General features: G+C 33.0%; 1 protein-coding gene across 8 annotated transcripts in view; it reads right to left on the bottom strand.

Annotated features, from left to right (window-relative positions):
- Hrb27C (Heterogeneous nuclear ribonucleoprotein at 27C) overlaps nt 1-25,100 on the bottom strand; it is a 32,532-nt gene extending 7,432 nt beyond the window's left edge. For 2 of the 8 annotated variants that reach the window (XM_088224888.1, XM_088224887.1), the window contains exons 1-6: nt 24,954-25,100; nt 21,843-22,059; nt 17,015-17,205; nt 15,677-15,759; nt 13,101-13,309; nt 9,899-10,074 (exon numbers count right to left, since the gene is read on the bottom strand). In XM_088224888.1, coding sequence (XP_088081014.1) covers nt 9,899-10,074; nt 13,101-13,309; nt 15,677-15,759; nt 17,015-17,205; nt 21,843-22,059; nt 24,954-24,990 — 913 coding nt within the window. In that variant the 5' untranslated portion in view covers nt 24,991-25,100. Of the gene's footprint in view, nt 1-3,025; nt 6,018-6,492; nt 6,660-9,898; nt 10,075-13,100; nt 13,310-15,676; nt 15,760-17,014; nt 17,206-21,842; nt 22,060-24,952 lie in introns of those variants that run through there. The other 6 variants (XR_015822066.1, XM_088224884.1, XM_088224882.1 and 3 more) reach the window with 6 other exon arrangements.
- Nucleotides 25,101-25,318: the final 218 nt, after the last annotated feature.

Below are 25,318 nucleotides of genomic sequence, written 5' to 3'. Positions count from 1 at the left end.
AGAAATTGTTATCATGTCGCGTATTAGAACGTTGATAGTTATTTGTGATTGAGCTACAGGTATACATTTTATTTTTTTTAAACATAAATGTTTGATAAATGATAAATCACAGGAAAATTGGACAAAATCTACCAGTTCAGCTTCATTAAGCGGTGTTTTATTCATCCAAATTGACAATTGTTTTTATTTTCCAAATTTTTAGTTCATACTCTGCATTCACAAACTGAATATGCATCATTTCATATTTGCAATTCCATTTCAGTTAGCGATAGCTCAAATTACAGTGACTCGTTTATTTTCTAATCCATACATTCTTGTTAACGTACTCCGCAGAAAAGTCAAGTGACTATACTGTGCAAATGTTTAATAGATTTGTAGTATTGAGTGTTGTATGAATTAGGTAACATAGCTATATAAATTATAAAACTTACTAAATAAAACATTTGATTAGAAGCTTAGTGCAAACAGAAACTACATTATTGAAATGTTTTCTTGGACATGAAAACAATAGGAAGATTTAATTTGAGGCAAATCATCTTTAAAATGTAAGAAAAAAAAATAAAAACAGTAAAAAATGTATACATTTTAAACAATCTATTTAGTCATCATTAATAAATTAATTTGTGTTTTTGAAAAAATATGACTATTTTATAAAACTAGATGGAAAAGATAATTTCACAAATAAAAATGAAGGCATGGGTGTAAAAAATACAAAATCTTTATAAAACGCAAAGAAAATTTGTTTAAATAAAATAAACTAATTATATAAGATAACTTCTTATTGTTCGGTGAAACTACTTAAAAGATGTTGATATTTTGGATTAAAACAGTGTATATCAATAGATAAGCCTGTATTGAGGAAAAAAATTCACTATTTTTACTAACCCCGTATCAACGTGTAAATAATCAGTGCAGCACTAGAGATATCATTTTTGAAAATCCCCTTATAAGGGAAAAACAGAAAATAGAAATAATATGAATTGAAGGAATATGAATGCCCACAATTTATAGTTTTTAAATATACATATTGAGTTATAATTTGTATATTTTTGTGTTAATGTTACGGAGTGACCCAGTGAACCCATTAGTGATAAAAATATAGTATGCGGAATTATAAATTTACATAAATAAACAATAATATAAAGTGTTGGAATACCAATACTATGATAAAATGAATGTGAAGCAATATTATAATATTTATGAAGATTAATATAAAATAGCGACAGTTGAGTAATGATCTAGTATAGTGTCAAAGACTAACTAATAAAAATAATACAATAGATTTGGCATATTTTATATTATATATTAGATGCCTGGTTAAAATAAAAGCAAACATTTATTTTTTTTTAAATGAGATAAAAAACAATATTTTTCAAAGTTCTAGTTGATGTCTCTAAATAAATACTAAAAAATATTAGGTATTTATTATGTAAAGCTTATGTGCCATATTCAATAATATTATTAGCTCAGAGTAATTTTTTTGCAGGATTCTTTTCTGGTTTTTTATAATAAAATGAGGTATATAATCTTTAAAAAATATGGCAACCAGATAATAAGATTTATAGAAATGGTTTTTTATGTTTTTAAAATATTTTTAGCAAATTTGAATTGTTTTCTTGATATTTAGTAGATAATGCCTTGAAAGGGGAACAAGTTGCGTTCTGAAACTGGTCATCAGTTGAGCTGTTGTAATTTCCTACAAAATAAATACTAACGTGAGCCGCAGATGTCCATCGAGTAGACTAACCACTATCATAATCCTTCTGAGAAAAAATGTTGGAATGCGATAGTGAATGTTTTATGTGCTAAATATAAACACAGAATATCCTGTACGGACATATTTCATAAAAAAATAACAATTGACCATTTACACCTCTCAAACAAACCAACTCATTCCCGTTCTCTTAGCCTGACATCATTGTCCATAAAAATAACTTAGACCTCAAAGAAAATTCATGAAATATAGTCAAAACTTTCAAGATGCTGTAGGATTGCTACGACTTGCGACGATCGAAAGAAATGTTTGACTTGAACCTTCAGTCATTTACATGGTCACAGTTTGAAGGTCCACCTTTTTATTTAACCCCAGGTAGCATTATCTATCCAGTAGAGTAGTGGAATTATGGAATGATTTCCTAGGATAGTGATAAATAAAAACTTTTTTTATTAATCAGATATACACTTCTGTTTCAAACAAAAAGACAGCAGCTAGAAAAAAATGAAGTGTTTTTTTTTTATGCGACGTAAAAAATATTGTAATCCTTTTAAACAACTTGCTCTAATAAATGTAAAAAAAATATTTTATTTTTTTAAAATCTGTTTCGTTAAATATAGAGTAAAATAAAAAATACCCAATGCATAAAACCTCAATTTCCTCAAAACTTTTAAAATTTAAAATTACCTTTTTGCTCGAAACAGATCAGCTAAGCATCGGATTCGCATTCTGACTTAAGAAACAATAGTGTGGATGATCAAGTGTGACAAATGTGCTCCCTGAATATTGACAATTTACTTTTGATAGAAATTTTGTGTTTTGCTAAAATAAGACATCTTGTTTAAAGTGAAGGAAAATCACTCGGCGCACAGATGCATGCGCTCAGACACCTGGCAAACGGTAGTTGTATAAAAATACTAAATCAATTATTAAGTTTCATGAAGTGAATGAAGATTTAACAAGTAAAAGAAGTTTGAAAAATACTTGTGTTTGTCAATAGCGACAATAACACACGTCAAATTCGAATGCAAATGTAGCTCAACATATACATACATACACTCATTCAAACCGTCCATTCTACTCGCACGGACCTTTAAGGCAATATTTCGTAACCCTTAATTAGTTACCTGATCATACTCGCAGTCAGCCTCCTCAGAGTAGAATGAGTCCGCTCGTCCTGTTTGATATGCATAGGGATCGAATCTCGCGGGAGGTGTGAGGAAGAACGAAAGGAACATTGAGTTCGACAACACAACGAGTTGGAGGATAAAACGGAAGGAAGAAGGTGGTTTCAAGAATTGAAAATGCTCGTTTCCATTTTAAATTTTCCTTTTATCTACGTTTTGAATGTACTTATAAATAAGATATATATAAACCACATATATTTGCAAGTGGTGATATTAATATTTAAACCAGTAATAAAACCATTATTAAAGAAAGCTTAATGTATAAGAGTCTACAGGACAAGTATCTAAGAGGGTTAACTTCTAATGCACCCACTGTATATATATATACCTATAATAATCAATGCAGTATCTACTAAATATATATACTTGAAATTAATTAGTGTAACATGTGTACAATTATAATTATCAATACTTAAATTTCACACAATTTTAAAATTAATAATTTAAACCGTAATCAACTAATTATTTTAGGTAGGACGACTTCTTCTATCATAATTATATAAACATAAAGTTAACTTATACCGAGTCTATTTCAGTATTTTGATTCCACATTAAGGATATATTTGTATATTTGGTTGGTTGCACAATACATAGAAACATGTACAAGGGACCGAGGAGGAATGTAGAGTAGCAAACCTCCAGTTATACAATTACCACACACAATGACCATTAGCTATTTAATTTTAGTGACTCTGTGAATTGTAAAACTAATATACAAATTAATTACTTTAAATTTTATCAAGTTAACCGTAATTACTTTTATAATAGGTAAAACTTATTGGGTAAATATATCATGTATCCTGTACATCAGTCCAAATTTTCCTAAAAATCGCGGGTTTGTTATGTACTCTGCATTATTTTACTATTAAGAATTAAAAGATAAATAAATAACACTCGCTCTAACTTTAAATTTACCTTTAATATTTATCGGTGTGTCTCCGCGCACTATAGAGAGAACATTAATGTATACACTCGACTACGCAATAACCACATTGTAAAGTTAGGTCGATTCTTGTTACTCTTCTTGGCTTTAATAATGGCGACACAGGCTGGAGGCTCATATGCGTCACAATCTTGTTTGTATAAACGTTACGTCAGTCACACTACAATCTAACAGCTGAGTCAACAACAGATAATTAGTCAATTACGATAGTTAAATTCATTAATTACATTTATATACGTAGATAGATACATATATATGCGTACTCATATATTGTTACTTAACAAGATCGCTACAAACGTCTACGAGTCGACTCACGGTTAGGTTAGAGGATTACATCAGCCCCCCGACACTGCGATGCGGCAGTGCTCGGGCCGGGCCACCTATCGGCGTGTGAATCGGTGCGATAAAACTACTCGCTAAAGGTACTCCAACATACTGCAGTTAGTATACTAAGGAGACAAGTATGATGATATATACTAATAGTATAATATATAGATATATAATGTAAATAAAGCGATATAAATGGGCGCTGGGTGACGGGCGGGCACCGGGAACCTGTTCTAGCGTATCTCCCCACAGAACGGTGAACATCCAGTAACAATCTTACATATTTTTCTACCTATGTATTTCAATTAAATCATTGGATAAATTTCTATACAATAAAACCATTTTGCACTCTCTTTTATATTCGTAAAGATAAAATTTTCACTTTATAATTCAACAACTAGCTTTAATTCATTTTAGTTAATAATATTACTTTTGTTTCGCACGATTGCCACTTTATCTCGTATTATTATTGTACACAAAATTTGTCTATATACTGGTTATTAATATTTATTAATTTACACCTGGCCGGAACTCTCCGTCCGTGATCCAGAAACATATTTAGAGGGATATTCCTAATACCAGAAGGCGTGCGCATGCATTAAAATAATCTTTTAAAGACTCTAAATTAAATTAAAATATCTTCGCTAAATAATATTAACAGAAAATTATCAACAAAATAAATTCAGTCCCTAGCACTTAGAGATCCTAATAATAGCGGATATAAAATTTGGGTAGTAAAAATAAATTGTCTATATATATTTAAGTAATTAGATAATTACATACACAGTATCACAACAAAGTAGAGAAATAAACTATGTTAGCAGACAATGGAGAGCAGAGGCGTGCGAGTCCGGAAGGCAGCCGTTGTTTTACTTAGAGAAATCTTACATAGTCCCTTAACCTAACTGTAAGAATAACAAACATAATACTCTAGCTCTTCCCGGAACAAGGAACATCGGAGTCCGTACTCACTAGTACTAGTATAACCATAAGCTTAACCGAGCAAGCAATGTACAAATTATCAAACACTTAACTGGCAATAGGTAGATACGTTAAGGAAGAACCCATTAATATAATATTATGTCTAGGCACTCGGCACGCCTCTCTCTCGGTCTCCCTCGCTCGCTCTTTATACAATCCGCTTCCCTGGCAGTCCCGGCTCGTGCGGCTCGTGCGGATCGCGCGGAACCTCACTTCCGCTCCGACTCTCCAATGTAGACAATGTTAAGTATAAGGTATCGTACGTTTACGCTATTTTAAACATATTTCTTACTATCATTATGCTTACGCGACTTGAGCTTTTGAGGCTTAAAATTAGTTAACTTATGTTCGTCTGTCAGATTCGTATAAATAAACGGGGAAAACAACCAAACGCAATCCGCAATGATAAACACGCGTAGTGAATTTACAATTAAAGCGTTAATCCTAATCAGTTCTAGTCTAGGGATATATAACCGAGGATCTAATATTTATAGCTTAATCTTTACGTCCAAACTAGGCGGGTTATTTATAGGTTCGTGTGGGGAGATACGCAAGCTGTCCCGGTGCGGGGAGGCCGAGTCAACGCAGCGCGGATGAACCGGAGTGTAGCGTAAGGTTATAGCCGTGGTCGGGGAGAGGAGCAGCTAGATGGGGGAGGGTTCACTTGGAGCGGTGATGGGGCGGTCACGACGTGGGCCACTCCTTGGTGAAGTCAAAGTGTTTCTGCGGCTGCAGCTGACCTGGCTGCGTGGAGGGCGCGTGCGAGGGGTGAGCCACGCCTCCCGAGTAGCCGCCCTCACCGCCCGAGCCGTACGCCGAGCGCGGGGGCACGCCGCCGTACGAGGATCCCTGGGAAAACGGTTTACTGTACTATACTTGAGTCAGTATACTTTCACCCGCATTCGCACGATGCTATTCATTCGCCCATAGGCGGGCCATTGTCATAATCGACCATCTGAAGATGTGCGCAAGAAGGGTAGTCACTTCACTGAAAGGTATTTATTTACTATTCGAGTTCTTTATGCTTTTGCAATAGTTGAATGGCAATCATCCAATCGAGGCCGATATTTAGATCAGTAACAAATTTTCACTATTACAAAATATCGATCATTATTACAAACAAATGAGAGAGTTGATTGACAACATTTTTTATAAAACTGTGATCGGGAAAAGAAACAAAGTTACAAATTTGAGTTGGAAGGGGAACTTTTAGTTTGATCAAGAGTTTTATTGATTTAGAACCGGTGCCTCTGTACTGAGAATCACATGTGACTACCGCAATCCGTTCCAGCATCATCTTACGACAGTCAGGCTATGTTCCGTATTGCCGTGGATCTCACCTGATCTTGTTGCTGGTACTGCGCCGGCGGATACTGCTGGTAGGCCGTGTAGTCCTGTCCAGGCTTGCCCGCGCCCCCTACCCCCCCTACGCCGCCCGCGCCCCCTCCGAGGGAGCCGGGGGCCCCTGATCCGCCCCCTCCGCTGCCGCCGCGCCCGTACATCTCACCTGTAATACATCCGATGCGTGTCAATGGAGATAAACTGCTTTTTACATAATTGTATTAGTATATTTTTATATCTATTCGTATCGAACCCCATTTCAAACATTAAAATTAATCGTTCTAACTATTACGATGCAATCAATATTAAGAACTAAGTCGGATTTAAAAATACTTAATAGCTAGTAATAATTATGTCTACGAACGAGGCAACAATTCCTTGCGGCTGTATTTTTTAAATTTTATTTGGTATGTAGAATGTTCCAATGTGGTTAACTATAAGAGTTAGCTGAACGATGGTTATCTCTATACTTAATGTAGAATAAATTCACATTTAAAAAATAATTATAAAATAAAGAACAGTTGGTTGAAAGGGGGTTCTAGATAAACACAAAACCAGCCAGACAATGACAAAGTTATTCATTTTGTCCCAAAAAGCATACTTTAAGATACATAATTGAAAACAATAATAGATTGAAATACGTACATTAGATGCTGGTTATTGTGTTCATCGGTCAATAAAATCTGTCACTTAATCACTAATGGCGTTATGAAATCTTCGTGAGGTTTAAATGACCGCAAAACTCAAAACATTGTTGAGTGTTTCCGCGAAAAAACAATTGGACGAATAACTCGTTACGTATTTGAAGAGAGAATGCTACAAACAGAACATTCTACTTTATAAACATGTAACATTATTTTACAACACTGATCGCCTTCAATTAACACATACATTTGGACACTGCCTGGATATGGAAATCTTCAAATTTGACAAGAATATACATCATTCCATCTTTCAATATACAAAACCATACAGTATTGGATTATCAATTGATTTCAAATAAGAGTATTTATTAGAATTTCAATCAGAGAACACAACTAAAATAAATAAAAAGTTACTTAATAAACGGGAAAAAATATAGATACAGTGAAGCCATGAAATCACATCCCCGCAATTTGCGTTCCCGTGATTTACGTATAATTATTGAAATCCCATTGAATTTTAATTTCTTTTGCATATTCAAAACCCAATCTTACGTTTCCACCCCCAATTAATGTTGGAGATATGTGCAATCTGCACTGAAAACTGACAACTCAAGAGTCTGAGGTTAGTCTCCAGTTTCTATCACTATACCAATTTGTCGGTCGGAGAAATTTGTGATTTTAGTTGTAATTTAAAGACGGTTTATTGATAAAGACATATTTTGCCACCATTTTCTGTGTCTGAAGTTAATCTTCATCGTCATGTAAAAATTTAAGTTAGTTGAAACAATAGACAAAACCAAGAAAACAATTAATTGCATTTTAAGGAAATTTAATTGTGCTATTTTAGTGTTTTTTAGTTGTAATTTTACAGTTTATTGCGTTTTATGCACATCTATTGTCGCTATTTTTGTGTTTGAATTTTAAAGATGGTTTGTCGTATTCTACGTACATTTACTGTCACCATCTTTGTTTTATAGTGTTAATGAAGACGGTACTTTTGTCGGTCCCTTGAAACATATTATTTAAGGGTTTACTGTATATTGAACACATTCGTGTTTTACATTCGCTACTGCCATACCGACCTAGGAATTCTGTAATTATTCTAGAATCGGAAATCAACCTTTTGTGTTCTTCATTTTCTTAAATGATTATTTATGCATAAAGTATAAAAATCAAATGCAATAGTGCAAACATAACCTTACTACAACTACTAACGGTAGCCAGAGAGGATGGAATGCCACATGCATCTGACATACATTCCTAGCTTCTTCCAATTACAATACATGCCCATTATGTCTACATTTGGGATGACCACATTTGAGGTTTAGATTTATCTGATCATGCCAAATCTTTCTCAAATAACTTAGTCAACTCTCACCATATATATTTTCATTCCACTAGTTATCTTGTAAAACCACTAACAAAATCTCTCACATAAAAAAGTACAATTGAAATACCGCACTAAAAATTGCATAACATTTGGGTAATAATTCAAATTATACAAAAAGCTAACATTACATCTTTCCATGTCATCAATTATATAACATTAAAAAAATAATGAATTTGGTTTACATATCAATACTTCTCTATATACTTAAATGTTGATAGACATTATTGTAAAGTACATTTAAGATAAAATTATATAAAAATAAGTTACAAAATTAACAGTCAGAATGCGGTATTGGAAACATTATTAATTTGATGATATGATGATTTCAGATAATTGTGTCATTGAGCACCGTTTTTCAATATATTATTGTTCCATATCATTATCATTTTTTAGAAACAAATAAAAATGTTTTCTCATTTGTTATCCTCGACATGCATAATTAATGCTTTTAACAAATAAATAACTTAAGAAATCAACATATCATTTAAATAGAGATAAAAACAACCATCAAAAAATATAATAACTACCTTCATTGTGTACAGTTAAATATGCCTTCATATTACATTTATCTTCCTATTTATTTATTGAGTTAGCGTTTATTTTGTAGAACTCCATATTATAATCGTAACATTTAATTCAAATGGTGATTTGAGTCTATTAAATTTATACTTGAAAACAAGCAAACCGGACAATTGTTTTCTTTTATTAAGTAACCACCTGCGGTGCTATTCTGAACCGCTCTTGCGGCCGTAGAAAACACTTTTATCTCGTGTATTTACATACAAAATACGGGAGATAAAGGTGTTTTCTACGGCCGCGAGAGTGTTGGGTATATCACCCCTGGCCTTGCACTACTTTTTGTTTTTCCTATAATTATAATCCTGTGTACACCGCACGCCAAAAATAACATGTTCAATTATTATTTAAGGACCTAGATTTGTATAACTGTATGCAGTCAGTCTATTTAATCTTCACATTTGTTTGAAAATGCTCTACGTGAAAAAATTGTCTGATTTTTTTGTTTTGAAAAATAAAATTAGTAAACTCAAATCAGTATTTGATTTAAATATTACAAGTGTATCTTCCTCTTAGATGACCATTAAATAAGTTACTAATTTGAGCCCTCAAAAATGTACGAAATTATTTTAATCCACAAAATATTTAACACCATAAGAAGCCAAAAGCACAGAACGCCCGGGCAAAAGTAAAACTATTAATTATTATCTTCTCTTAGAGGGACCGAAAGCCAAAATTCCCGCACATAAGGCAAGCAAACGTTAAATATAATGCTAGTGATATAAACTAGCGATATTGCGAATATTCAGGAGTATGATGAAGACAAAAGGAGTTAATGGTGAAAATGTCTCTTACCATAGCTTCCATAGCCCTGGGTCTGGGGTGGGTGCTGCTGGTAGTTGGAACCCCACTGGGGAGGGGGGCCCTGAGGCCCGGGTGGAGCACCCCAGCCCTGGTAGGACCCGGGACCGGATGGAGTGCCGTAGCCAGCGTAGGAACCCTGACCTGGGCTAGTGCCCCAACCCTGGTATCTGTTACAAAAAAGAGCAAATTATGATTAGACACATTTTCAAAAAGTCATTAAAACCAATGCATCCAACGTGTACAATAATCTGGACCAAATTTCCGCTCTTCTAATAGTGATGAAAAGATGTGTTTACAGTTCAAACTTAAGCATTCAAAATATTATTCGTATCTGATTAGGGCGAGAGCCTCTTCGCAGTGTCTTTAAAATATCGAGGGAGAAGTCATTTTCATTTCACTCATATGTATCTCCAAACAGGATCCATTTTGACAAACTACGAGTTTTATTCATATTTTATTATAACAATTTAATGACAACATTGTTATTGAGCGAAAAATACAGGAGAGCGCGATCTTCCAACTTGGATCACAAAAAACCAACAATAAATAACCGTTTTAGAAAATGGGGAAAAAATTGAGGTAGAGCGAGTTTCAAATCTCGGCCCTGATCCGAAACCCGAGACTCTACCGCAGAACCACAACTTGTCTCATAGGCTGGTTTAAAAGTGGTGCATAGGCAAATATAATATGTATGTACAATGTATTAAACAACTTCCAGATTACCATCCCTAAGAATTTATTAGTCTCCGAGGAGACATTGGACATATTTAAAATATTGATAATTATGCTGCTTTTCTAAATGCGGTTATTCCATCAATTTCTAAGGTGGTCCATCTGCCACCTTGTGCAGAATTAAGTACACCCTTAAAGATAATTCAAAATCACTACTTATTTATAAACAGTAGAATAAATGCTTGCGGTGTCACACATTTGGTGAGAAAATGTCGACTTGCTAAACATTCTCATTCATAAAAGTGCAACATGATTTACCACCAACACTGAACGTCTCCAAATAACATATCAATTTGGACACTGCCTGGATGTGGATCATGTATAATAATATAATGTAATCCAAAGTAATTTAAGCGATAGTTTCTTAAGCGATAGTTTCTTAAGACATAGTTTAAGATGGCAAAGATTCTATTAGAAAAAAACATTATAATAGCTTTAATGAAAGAAAAAGCCCAATGCAAAACCCAATTTTTTTTGGGTTTTGCAATTACTCCGCCTGTTACGTCACGAGCTGTCGTCAGTGAGTTGTGCAGCCATTTCGAAGTGGATCCCAGTAGCTGTCAAGATATACTAAGATTGAAAAAAAAAAAAAGAGGCTACCCAGAAACCAGAAATCTGTCACGACACATAACAATGGTATAAGTGATCGGTTGATTCCAAGAACCTGTGACGTAGTTTATTTTTACTAAAACCATTTTTATGAATTTTTTTATACATTTTTGAAAAACTTCGCCGCACAATCAAATGCTCTAATTATTACCGCGTTAGAAAAAAATATATATCCAACTTCCTGCACCATTGAACTACCTCATTATTTATTTGTAAGACTTGACAAATTAACAGACAGACACTCATTTCAGAAGTTCCTTCATATCCCATACATCTATCTCACTCCAACAGAGAGTTGCTGAAATTGGCATGCAAATTATTTTATGTAGTGATTTTGAATAAACTTTTTGTACAAATGTTTCTTGGGCATTGGCGAGATTGTTGAGATTTCTCCACCCAATCAAATGATAAAGTTTATTTATGTTGATTGTTTAGCTTGGAAAATACGCCAGAACCTCTTTTTTAAACAGTTTTGAAATAACAGTACGACGATGAAATTTAAAAAAAAAATCATCAATTTAACTGTGTTATAAATATATTCATTTTTAGAATTCTCTAAATGGTTATTTTATGTATGCGAGAGGGAAGGGTGGTAGTGAATAATCATGGTTGAGATTTTTTAAAGTATTTTGATGCCATATTAATTTTTTTTAATAAGAGAAGTATTATAAATTGTTAACCTTTTCATTATATAGAAAATACCACCAAAATTAATTTTATACAAAGAAACCAATCCACCATTGTTCCTCTTTGGACTTTTTTACACGGTACTGCGTGGAACGTATCCCGCGTGTAAATGGTTCCAGTGTATATAATTTATTTATTTTATCATAATTTGTCTACTAGGCTACTCTCAGGTGAAAATCCTGAAAACCGTAATCAAGTGCAGTAGCGTGCCTAGGGTCAACCAGTAAAGCGTGCCCACTTTTATTTTATTTGCTTGCGTGTAAACATGATGTATTTTTCTTTTTACAAGTAGTGCTCTGTCTACAAAGCACCCGGAGGGCATATTATTAGGAGAAAAAAACTCTTTAAAAATGTCTTTAACTAATTTAGAGAAAAATAACCTGACAAAGAGAGAAAAAAACAAGAGCAAAAGAAACAATCGTAAATACTGAATACGTTCCATCTGTTCTATCGCATCCGCACTAACTTCACTTCGAAAGAAGCTGGGTTTTAATCCCTTTACAAAAAGTTTGTTATCGTTATGTTTGTATCTTATGTTTGCAATGGGATGATTGTTATTTTTCTGAGATTTGTGATGAGAAAGCCACATGAAGCCCATGCGAGAGGACTATATATACAGTCATAACGTCCCCCGCACATGTATATTAGTGGATTCGGGTTCGCTAATAAATTCGTCTCTAGATGTCCAGATAAGAATGACGACTTTACAAACGAGTGTGCCAAATTTTAAACAACGAAATCAATTATTTGTATTCATTAGGTCCAGATTTAGTCATTTTGATTTGAAATCGGTTAGGCAAACCCGGCATTTGGGCTTCTATGGAAATACCGCCACTGATCGAGTGGAGAAAAGTCTGCCTCGTGGTGTAGTGGTTGGCGCGTTTGCTTGATGTCTCGGGTTCAATTCTTAGAAAGGTTGACATGAAATATTGATTAAAATGTGGTTTTACAATATTTCAAGTTTTTGGACTGGCATCTGAAGCATAAGGTTGTTCACCTTACCTCCATGCAACAGATGATCGATATACGCTATATTTAGTGTGCTAATGCAGAGCCCTATGCACTATCAGGTGTAGACAGGGATTTGATGATGATGAATGTTTACATAACAGTTTTTTTTTTTTACAGTGGTTAAATGAAATAATTTGTTAGTGGGTGAGCTCACCCGTGCATGATGTTGGGACCAGCCATGGGCATATTCAGGGGCGGACCACCCATTTGGCCGTTGTGGCCCTGCATGACGGAGATAGGAGCCCCCGCCGGAGGGCCCCACTGGCCCCCGTCAGCTGCGCCCCCGCCGCCGCCGCCACCGCCGCCGCCCATCTTACCCTGCCCGCCGGACCCGTCGCGAGGCTCGGCGCGCTTGATCTCCACCTGAAATGGAAATAAATTTGTCATGGTGTAAGCAACTCGTATGTAATTTATGTGAGAATCCATTTGACATAACTATAATCACTGTCGGTACATGTCTTGTCATTTTTTAGTAGTCTCGGCCATTCTGAAGTAATTAATACTAAAAAATTACTCAAGGGGACCAGTTTTGCGTAGAGCTGTCACCCGGTTGGTTGTATAAAATGACTACTTTTTTACAAATTCAATACGATAATTTTTATATCCCCGTCTTGTCCCCACAAGTTCTTTTTAGCAATATTGTTTTTGTTTGATTATTATGTTGACTTACAATTTATTTTTGTAAATATTGAAAAAAAAAACAACTTTTTTATATTGCAATTCCCTGCCAGTACAAATTTGTAATTTTTTTTATTTTTAATATCATTACACTAACTTTTAAAACTATTCCTTTTAAAGTTCGCAAATGATGAGGTGAGGCTGACGGTATGGAGCTCAAAAAAAAAAAAGAAAAAATTATTATTGTTTTCAAGCTATAAATAACATACTTCAAAAAGAAAAAGTTCAAAAACTCTACTAAATCTATACTCATAGATCTAAGGGTAACCCTATTTAGGATGGGTACTAGTGCGAAGAAAATGGCAATTCAATTCATGTAAATAATTGATAATTTCCTTCCATGCCATCATTCTCAATCGAATTTCCATCATGATCAGACATGATACTACGCAGAAATAGTGTCGTGTGTGACAAAAAAATGATTTAATTGCACTGCAACTGTAAAAATCAAAACAGATGTATCATTTCATTTGTAAATTTTGACAGATGTTAGCTAGTGTCATTTCTATGGTAACAAGTTACACATAAATAAATACGAACTAAGCAAATACCTCTTTCTTACATTGCATAGGAATAACGTGATTATATGTCATTGGGTCTGGATAGTAATAGATATAGGAGTCCTGTGAAATCAACATTTATACAACATCACTTCATTAAGAAATCACCTCAAGTGTGTTTTACTGTTATTTCATATTAAATTAACTATTTGTATATGTATTTACATAAAAAATAAGGCAGTTAAAGTAACTTTATTCTATAAATTCTTAGTTAAAATAATATGTTGGCAAAATGAATACTTTTATTTACATTAAATTCAAAGTTATAAAAAAATAAGTCGATAACATAAGACCACTATTATAAAAAAACTATCAAGGAACAGTATTACAAAAATTGGACTTTACAAGTTATACATAATAATACCATACTAGCAGACAACAGTCGTTTATCGCTGACTGTTACATGCTAGAAATTAGCCAGATGGAAGAGTTGAGGAAATGAGGATGTTTAAACAAAGGCAGAATGGTGAATGTTCAAAGTCTGTAAAGTGGCCACTTAACCAGCCAGACAGGTCATAAGCCCTGTAAATGCCTAGACTTCCATATTTCTTTCTCAAAAATGTTTTCTCTCTATTGCAACAAACTTAGATATGAATTTATTATTAGTTTAGACTATAAATACACATCGAAAGTTGCAATATTGCACAGCTGCGTGTTAAATGGGTAAATAAATAAAAATACTAATCTGGAAAGGGTCAACGTCAACACATATCGCAAGAAAATATTAACATTCTAAATCATTTTAATAAATCCGTAGCATGTGATAACAAAAAAATGGTTTTAAATAAATTACAAATTAAAAAGCTTCAATTAAATTTATTTATCTATAGAATCACTTTGTAAAGCGGGTTGTGGTCTCGTGGCTAGTGTCTCGGACTCACGGCTCTAAGTTTGAATTCCACTCTACCCCAACTTGATTCCCATTTTCTAATAGTGAGTTATTAACTCATTGATAATGGCCCTTCAAATGAAATATTTGGGTATATCATAAGAACACAAATATTTCTTTTTTATATAAAAAAAAACGCCCTTGAGGTATAATATTACAAAAATGGCGCTATATAAGTTATCCATAATAATGATAATAACAACTTTTGACATTTTTGGCTCGTGTTGATTGCTCATTAGGCACAGAATAAGCAGGTTTTTTTTTTTATGGGAGTTGAGTTATTATTTACCTTGCTTATGATATACAAGGTTTATATTTCAAAAACGGATTTTTCAGCAATTATATTACATTTTATCTAAAACTGTAGGGAACAGGAAGGATATGCTAAAGTAGACCAATCAGGAACTTCTCAGCATTTTTCTCATGTGGAGAGGAAACCACTCAAAACTCTTCAGGAGAAGGGGGTAAAAGCTAATACTGGAAAATTTAAAGAAACCATAGAAAAATAAACCTTGTACTATTTGTGTAAAACAACAAAACTAAGATTAGGAAGAATAATTGTATTGATTACTGTTCTAATGAAATAAAAGAAGTACACATTACCTGTTTCCCCTTTAGGTTGATGTAGTGTTCCTGGGTAACACGCTCGACAGAAACTTCATCCTCGAAAGACAGAAACCCAAAACCTGGGAAAAAAATCGCAATTTATAATAATATTGAAATTAACTAAGCAATTCTCAGGTGCATCAAAAAAAACACTGTTAAACACTAAAATGCCGAATTTGTTCAATGTGTTAATAAAAATGCAGAAGACAGTAAAAACCCATTACTCTCTCAGTAATCTGCCTGCCGCTCGATTATCCGACCACTACTATAATCTGCTGTTATTTTAACTAGTTGAAAACACGAAATCAGGCTCTATAATTCGCCAGTATTCGTGTGTCGTGTAGACCCGAGCACCAAGCTTCGATTGGGTTATAATAACCAATAAACATACTTTCTAATGAGGAACTTCAGCCCTACGGGAAATTATATAATAATATAAGATATAAGAAATGTTTTCGTACGTGCGGTAAAAATTAGAGCATCAAATTATACAGCAAAGTTACTTAAAAGTATTTAAGAACATCTTAATAAAAACAAACTACTTTGAACGACGTCACCAGTTTATATGAATCAACCGATGATAAGAGTTGTGGAAGATTTCCGGTTTACTTACTATCAACATACCAATCGGCAAAACTGACCGGGAAGAAGCGGAAGAGAACTTGAGACGTCACACGCGGATTAAATTCAGAAACACAAAAGTTAATATCATAGCGCTGACAACACGATACATATATTTTTTTATTGTTTGGCTTAGTTTAATATAAAAACACTGAACTTCCTCATTGTATGTAATTTTATAAATAATTTTGATTAATTAAACTGAAAGGTGCAAGTACAAATTCCCCAATAAAAACTATTTTTCAAAACACACCTGTTTTAAATTTGACCATATTTTGTATGTGTATACTATAATCCCCCGTTTTCGCTAATTGGACACATGCCTGGTATTTAGGGTGACGAATTACTGAAAGAGTACTGTACAAAAATGTTGGCTGCAGTGTTTTTCTGCTAATAAATCATCCAAGTGGTTTATACATTTGCTGACCATAGTGAAATGGACAACCAATATTTAATGAATTGTGTTAATAGCTGGCTTTTCATTCAAAACTAATGTTCCGAGGCCTTCCGCATATATAAAATAAAAACTGATAACGACACATTCTTAACTACAACTTTATGGCATAAAATGTTACTTTTTAAATAAACTAATGATTTATGTTTCTCATTGTATTTTTTAGAATGTAAAAAGAAAATTTAAATCCAAGTTATTATTACCCAAATTTTGTAGATATTTTTAAAGTTTATTAGAGTTAGCAATTAGTTTAAGCTTACCACGAGACTTCTTCTTCTCCTGGTCATACATGATGACTACCTCCATGACCTTCCCGTAGCGGCAAAAGAAGACACGCAGGTCAGTCTCGGTGATGTTGGAGGGCAGTCCACCCAGGAATACCTTGGGGTAACCACCTCCTCGCTTGGGCTTCTGGAGAGTACGAGGGTTGCAAGGCTTTGGGTCGATGGTCCTACAGAAAACATTTAGCGTTACAATGACGAAAAAAAAACCAATGCCTGTTATGGGGTACAGAAAAGTGCTAACAAGAAAAATAAAAAGAGGTGTACCAAGTACTAAAAACACAAATTTACTAGAGAAAGGTCTCGGTATAGATAAAAAATAATATATTATAAGCTGAGTGATAATTATATTTAAATATAAATTATGGCAAAAAATGGAATTCTTTTAAAATGATATAATATAATACTGATTTATTTGTACCTTAAAAAATAACATAAAACATATTTAGATTGCTATTCAGAAGATGAAATCAACACAAATACGTAGCAAAGTTTGTCTTCAAAAACAATCATAAAATGCAATTATCAATGAATACCAATTCCATTGAATGAAATTAATTTAATTTATGTAATAACATAGTGCTACATAAATGCAGAATACTTTGATATATTTTCATAAAGAAAATAATACATTCGTTTTTTAAAAAATTTATTCTTCATTTTTATAATTTCAATTTAAAGATTATATTTAGGTATTAATAAATGCGAATGTAGAAACCTTGAAAAGATCAAACATTATTATCAACACCAATATATACTTAAACAAATCAAAACAAATTCGGGTTGTGGTCCTGTGGCTAGTGTCTCGGACTCACGGATCAATGGTCCGTGGTTCGAATCCCACTCTACCCAAACTTGATTCCCATTTTCTAATAGTGAGTTATTTACAACTCGTTGAAAATGACCCTCAAAATTAAAATATTTGGGTTAATCATAAGAATGCAAATATTTTAATTTCTAAAAAATGAGTAAAAAAAATAAAAAATAGACTTTTTGAATACTAGTGAGTAATACTACTGCGAGATGTTGCATAGATATATGTACTATTAACCTTTCCCTTACTGTCCTAAAAACACCCGCGCGTTACGGTGCTGTGTAGTCACTACACATTAAAAAAAGAAGAGATTTAAAAAGGGAAAAATGGAGTATATATAGGTAATGGCTTTGATTAACCATAATTTAATTCAAAGATAATATTTCAAATCTAACTGCTGAAAACATAATAAAACCATTGGGTATCGCTAATAACTCGGGCGAAACGTGCACCCGCGCCAACTTCCCGAGAGCTACTAAGTAGCTAGTACTGGAATACGTAACCGGACATATAGTGGATGTGTAATGCCAAGTGGTATTGGTATACTTTTGATGATATTTGTAATTTATCTCCAATTTCCGTTAAAATTCTTTTTTGAGCCTAATAAGTTCTTATTATTTAAAAACAAATTATTTCAGTCAATACGTAAATGTGTAATGGAGGAATACTGAAAATCTAAACCCAATATTTATTACATTTCTAAAGATATTATAGTTATTAGACGAAATGTGTACTAGCTACACATCACGTTAGGCGTGTTGTCCAGATGCCCTTTGAAATATAATACGTATGTATGTAATAATATTTTATTTTTATTTTAGCTTTTATTTAATTATAGATGGGCTTCCACTTTCCATTATGTTGTATTCCAACTCAACACAGGGCCATTGGCCTCATAGAGTTTGGGATACATTATTATTACATTTTTTTGTAATATGTATGTATTTTAATGAATAAATAAATAAAAAATAAATGAAAATTATCAATGATAAAATTAAATCAGGAAAAACAATCTAAAACAATTCTGAGTACAGTACAAACTAAGAAGAAGAAAAACTTATAATCTGCAAAAGTATTTTGCAGTTTACTCAATAACACGAATATGACACATGGCGGAAATTGGTATTGGACACCTGACTTATTCTTTTATGTAATTATCATAATTGAATTCGACAAGATATACACTGCTTTAATTAACAATATATATATATTTTTTTTTTTAATAAAATGCCATAGCATATTAAATTTGATTTGCGAATACTAAAACTAATAAATAATTAAGAGGTACGGCGGAATATTTTTTGACACTACTAGCATTTATGCGAAGTGCATACAGATTTTCTGAATATTACACCCATAAGTCTCTAGTTAAACAGCTAATACCAGAAGAGGAGTAATTTGTAGCGCATGAGAACAGTGTCAACCTTGGTACTGTTTAGACAATGTGGTTCTAATAGCCTTCGTCTCTTTTATGTTAATAGAAGCAAAAACTCAATTTACACTAATTTCAATCTCAGATAAACTGAAACGTGTACTGAAACGGGGTTTCTAAATTGAAAAAATGAAAGCAAAAAAAACTAGATATTTTTACAAATAGACGATTGTTACAATTATGGTACAAAAAACACAACAAGAATTAAGTTAATACTAGGCAAGCGGACAGTTACAATATTGCAGCAGATTAACTAAATGATCAAAGGGCTAACACTTTGTATCCCGGAGCCGTGTAAACACGTGATTATATAACCATGCGTTGTGTGCCGGTCCCGTGTTTTCATGTGATTTACCAGCTGTCTAAAAAAGTGCATTTTATTGACATCTAGTGACTTATATTAGTACTTTTTTGCTGCTGGTAAACCACGTCAAAACACGGGACCAGGACACGCTTGGTTATTATAATCACGTGTTTACACGGCTCCGAGATGCAAAGCACAAAAAAGGGAGTGAGACCCTGTATATGTGCAAACATTGCGCATATAATTATGACACTTTTAGGAAACCCTTCACAAAGCATGAAATTTCACAAAAATGGGCCGGGCACAGGGTAAATTCTATGTGTATTCGGACAGTGCTCGAAGTGTTAAGAAAAAATATATCAAATCTGACGGAGTTTTCAATTTTTTCAGCCAAAAAAAGATGAAATCAGATAATATAATTGGATCACAAACTATCACACTTTTATATCAAAAACTCTGAATTCAGGCAAAGAAATTTCAGGTTTCTGGGCCCCAAAATATTCAATATGTTACCCGAAGATTGCAAAACCATGACCCGGATTCAATTAAATAAATTTGTAAAAAATTGATTACTGGGTTTAGGTCGAGAAAAATCAAAAAATTTACTCAAAATACATTCCTAAATAATAAATTAATATTGTATAACTGTATAGTAAATTAACAAGTAGGTAGTAATGTTATTGATTATTTTTTGCATAAAAATGTCTGCCTTAAAACAGTTTGTACCTAGTTAGGCAGACTAGACATGATCCAGAGAAATCTATTACCTAAGTGTGTATATAGTAAATAAAGTAATTGTTATTTTTGTTAATAAACTATGGTTATTATTATCAAATTTTCAAACAGCCTAACAAAACTTTAGCTTTTATTTAAATATTTCCAGATCAACAAAAATTATGATTCCAAATTTTATTAATTGTCTAAAACAATATAACGTAGTGATCTATGAATTTCAATAAATTTGTGGTCATTTTTTACAGCACAAAAAATATTGAATAATCGTAGATTGGAGAATTGAGCATAAGAACATTTAATGATGAAAGATAAATTAAACAAGGTTATAGAGCCGACACAAGATGCGAGAAGATAAGAATGATTGATGATAATAATTGGTAAAAAATTAAACTACAACTGTCATCAATTTTAATACATAATACTAAATTATTGGGAGCAAAATTAATTTAGGAGAACATCAAATGTTTAAAATGGCTTTATAGGTTGTATCTCGGATACATCTGTAATGATAACATATTATTACATGATTACATTTTATTCCAGGCCATTTAATGTTTAATGAAACAGTAAAAATACAAATCTTTTAGAATTAGCTATAAATTCCAAGTGGGTAGGTCTCATAAATGGATTGGAAAATACATTATGGATACCAGGCGTTTTATTCCTTAATAGATATTGATTGATGTGTTGAGTCCCCGCAACCTTCTTAATGAGTTCTGAGGAAAATTATAGTCTAGGCAGAGATCTTTTATCCGTATTCAAACAGATGAATACGGTTCTATGCATGAAATGAAAACAGAATCTAAGGACGTTTTTAACTCAATCCCCAAAAAAGAGGTGGAGTGGAGATGAGTCCGATAAGTGGTTGGTCATAGTCCCTTGGACGGACGCCTGAAGCATAAGACTGATGTCTTTTCTATTTTTAATGTACAAGGATTATATATTTACTACAACAGGACTTTAAAAGAAACATTTGGTTTACTGACACAGTGTCCTATGCATATAAAGGTATGATGAATACAAATGCAAAACTGTTAAAGTGAAGTGATGTTTTGAAGAAAAAAAAACAACTCACATGTTCTCTTAATCTTTTGAATAAATTCTTAACATGACAAAATATTTTTTTTAACTAAAAATATTATAAGTGAATTTAAGAATGTTTAGTAAAATTTAATTCAATGGTGGATATCTGTTGAAAGATGGCAAAACATGATGTCGTTAATTTATACATTTTGAATGTGAACTTTGATGGGCTCTGAAAAACCGGAATTTTAGTTTGCAAGCTGTATCATTTTTGTGAAAATCACCAAGGAACCTGCCAGTGTCCATAGATGCATCAAACATTAGTTTACATGTAGATTTTTTATCAATAATGTTTACACAAAATGCTTAAAAATCTGGTGTTACAATACAACTCAAAATGCCTGAAAAGGGACATATCATATTAGCCGTATTTCGACAGATATAATCACAGCATAAAATGGCATTACATAAGTTATCCATAATAATGATGATTTTTTACCTCCCATCGAGTGTATGTGGTCCACTGTTTAGCACCACATTGACCAGAGTAGGTTCAGCGTAGGTGACGAAACCAAATCCTCGGGACCTCCCAGACTCGCTGTTCTTCATCACAACGCAGTCAATGACATCGCCAAAGTGCGAGAAGTAGCGCTGCAGATTCTCCTGAGTTGTCTCCCAGGACAGGCCTCCCACAAACAGTTTTCTGTCGGACAGCCAATAAACGACATAAATCGAAAATATACTTGTTTTTTAACATATTTTGAGTTATTACACGCCATCCATGTTCTTGTCACACCATCTCACTATTCAATCAAGACACGAAAAAATCCAAAGAAAAACATTATTCTTGAAAATCTACAAGGATAATAGTATGCAAAATAAAAACACACTATTCGAATTAAAAAATGTTTAAAACAGACTTTGTTCCCAAACACTTTATTTTAGAAAGAGTTATGTGTTCCCCTTCTAATAGTGATATTGCCAAACACATTTTACTCAATAGCTTTTTTTTATAAATCTCATCCTAAATAATAAATTTAATATAACTTAATTGTGGCAGGAGCTTACAGCAGAAAAACAGTTTAGATTCCCATTTATTTGCGGTTTAATCTTAAATGATTTTAAAATGAATAAATAAATAAACTAATGTGCAGAATACAATAAAATTTGATTTATATGTATTTTCTTGAGATACATCTAAACTTGAGTTTATGGTATTTGGTTGAGGTATACCTTTGATAATAAATCAGAATAACTGATGTGTAAATTGTTAGAAAAGGAAATCTGTTGATTACGCATCCTTTCAACAAACAAACAAACTGAAAGGCATGATCTCTAATACTGTCTAATCTAAAGGGGTCAGTTTTATTGGGCACTGAGATAGCTCAAGTTACTGAAACGGTATAGATTCTTTTAACAATATGGTAAATAAACAACTCCCAACAGATACAACACATTTCAAACTTATCTGTTGTAGAAAAATGTTTCAAAATTGCTTTGCTTCAAAGAAATGAAGAAGAAACTTGGTGTCACAATCAAGTGTAAGTGGATTGCGAGAGTGAGTCAGATAGTTCAGGGAAACTATAATTGCGGCAGACTTATTTAATGAAAGTTCAGCCCTACGAGAAATTAGATACAAAAAATGTATTCTTACGAGCGGTTAAAATTAGAGCACTAAATTGTACAGCGAAGTTTCTTGAAAATGTATGAAAATTTTTAAAAATATTTTAATAAAAACAAACTACTTTGCATGACGTCACTAGTTCTTTCGAATCAACCAATGATAAGAGAGTTGTGATCGGTTTCCGATTTACAGTAAGTCAACCGACGCATCACCAGAACTCATCAAGAAGAAGGGGAAGAGAACTTGAGACGTCACACGCGTGGTTTAAAAAATACTAAACTTTTAAAAATCGTACTATAATACAAAAAAAACATTTTTGGCTTAATTTAATAGTCCTAACAAACGAAAACAACTAAACTTCCTTACTAGAATAAATGTTCATTCTTTATTTCACCATACGCTCCGCTGCCTAGATCTGTAAATGCATGGATGAACTTTCACCCATGTTCTAAGGCGATTTATAAAGTGATCTAGTAAAAGGCAAATCAAAACCTTTAAATATCACCGGTATAATTGATTTTGGAACCGAACAATCAGAAATATTAAAATTGAATCAATTACAATGTGTACAAAGCCTACACAGTGAAACTGTCTGATGGTAAAGCATGTTGAATTTTTATATGAAAAGTCTAAACTGTAACGAGGTACCTAATTTAATTCCTGTATGGGTACAATGAGGTGGCCATATATGAAATGCCTAAGCATTTAAAAAATATTGACATTACCGTTTCAGGTGACCGGGAATGTTATTAATTTTTAAATGTTATATTTACTCATTAGGAACACTACAATGAATTGGAATTTATTCAGAAGAAACTTTCTTTAGTAGGGAGAATTTCACAATTATTACATGAAATACAGAATATTCAGAGATGAGTTTAGAGATATGTCAACCAATTCTCTTCTGTATAATAGAAAGTTTGAGAGAAAGTGCTTTCATGGCCTTCAGAATGTCCGTAGCTTACATGCAATGTCCCCAAGGACAGACACAGAAGTTACCCATTGGAAGCAGAAGGAATATTGAATATTTTCAGCTCTTTGATGTTCCGAAAATGGTGGGGGCGTGTTTCTAAAAATAGATTTCAGCGGATACGACATTATAAAAATATTATAAATGGAAATACAATAACACGTTCTGAACATACATGGTCAAACTAAAGTAAGATGAATAAATGTGTTTTCATTTTCATGTTTTTGTTTACACATACATTCCGTGCGCTTCGTACATCCAATTCCGCCAATACAAACAAAACGTGGATTCGATACATTCGAATTACTTTGCAAGCATTAATATGATATACGCAAACGTTTCATTTATTCAAACCCATATAAAAATAATTAGGTTATAAAAAAAAGGCTTGGCCCGATATATTTTTTTAAAGGAACGTAAGAAAACTGAAGATATGAAAGGTTGAAATTTAATCGATTTAGAAATATTATTTGTCTAGGAGAATATCGAAAGAGAAATCGCACCAAACAGCGTTATAATTCGCTCGCGATAAATTAACATAAGGCAACATACAACACCTTATGCTATGAAAGTAGTTTCCAGGAAAATTAAAATTCTAGGGAAAAGATTTGGCCGCAGTCCATGAAATCTTTAGCATTTTTTATATTCCAAGGCTGGTGAATCGTGATAATTTCCATTTACATTTGACTTCGGCCATGACCGTCGACAACGCCGTAAGATTGCTGGAAAGGCTTGGGGTCGCTGCCCGCTCGCCGGCATCGAACGTGACGAAGGCATATTATGCCGGCCCATATTACAAGACTTATCTAAGTCATTTTGACCCAATTCTACCGAATAAACGGACTAAACCACTCGCCGAACATCAGCGATGTAAATAAACATACTGAGATAACGAAATGTAAGCCTTCTCTGATAATTGAAACGTGGTTTTACTGCCAAGCCTGCTACATGACCTATTAAGATACACAATTTCTTAACACAGATTAACAAGCAAGATTCAGAAAATACAACTTACCCCTTCTCATCGTCATCCATTTCTTGAGTCATACGCATAACTTATTTATAGATAAAATAATAACTAAATGGTTGGCACCGGTAAAAGACACCCAAAAACCACACAAGCATAAACCTACACGTTATGGCAGAACAACTACATCCGGCTACCCAAAAAATTACTCCGCATCGGTTTTCAAAGAACATACTTTTTTAATATTTTGGTTTATTGCTTAAAATTTTGTATTTATTGGTGATGTAAAAAAATATATTTATATATTTGTTGTTTTAATATTATCTTTTATTTCTTAAATTAATAAAAATAAGATAGAAATATATTTAAGTTATACTTTTGACTCTTATATTCGCATCGCTATCAACAAAAGAT

Source organism: Micrasema longulum, unplaced genomic scaffold, assembly GCF_059751315.1.
Source record: "Micrasema longulum isolate JH-2025_06_02 unplaced genomic scaffold, ASM5975131v1 h1tg000316l, whole genome shotgun sequence".
NCBI lineage: Eukaryota > Metazoa > Arthropoda > Insecta > Trichoptera > Brachycentridae > Micrasema > Micrasema longulum.
The sequence above is the reverse complement of the archived record's forward strand: the minus strand, read 5'-3'. Positions and strand labels throughout refer to the sequence as shown.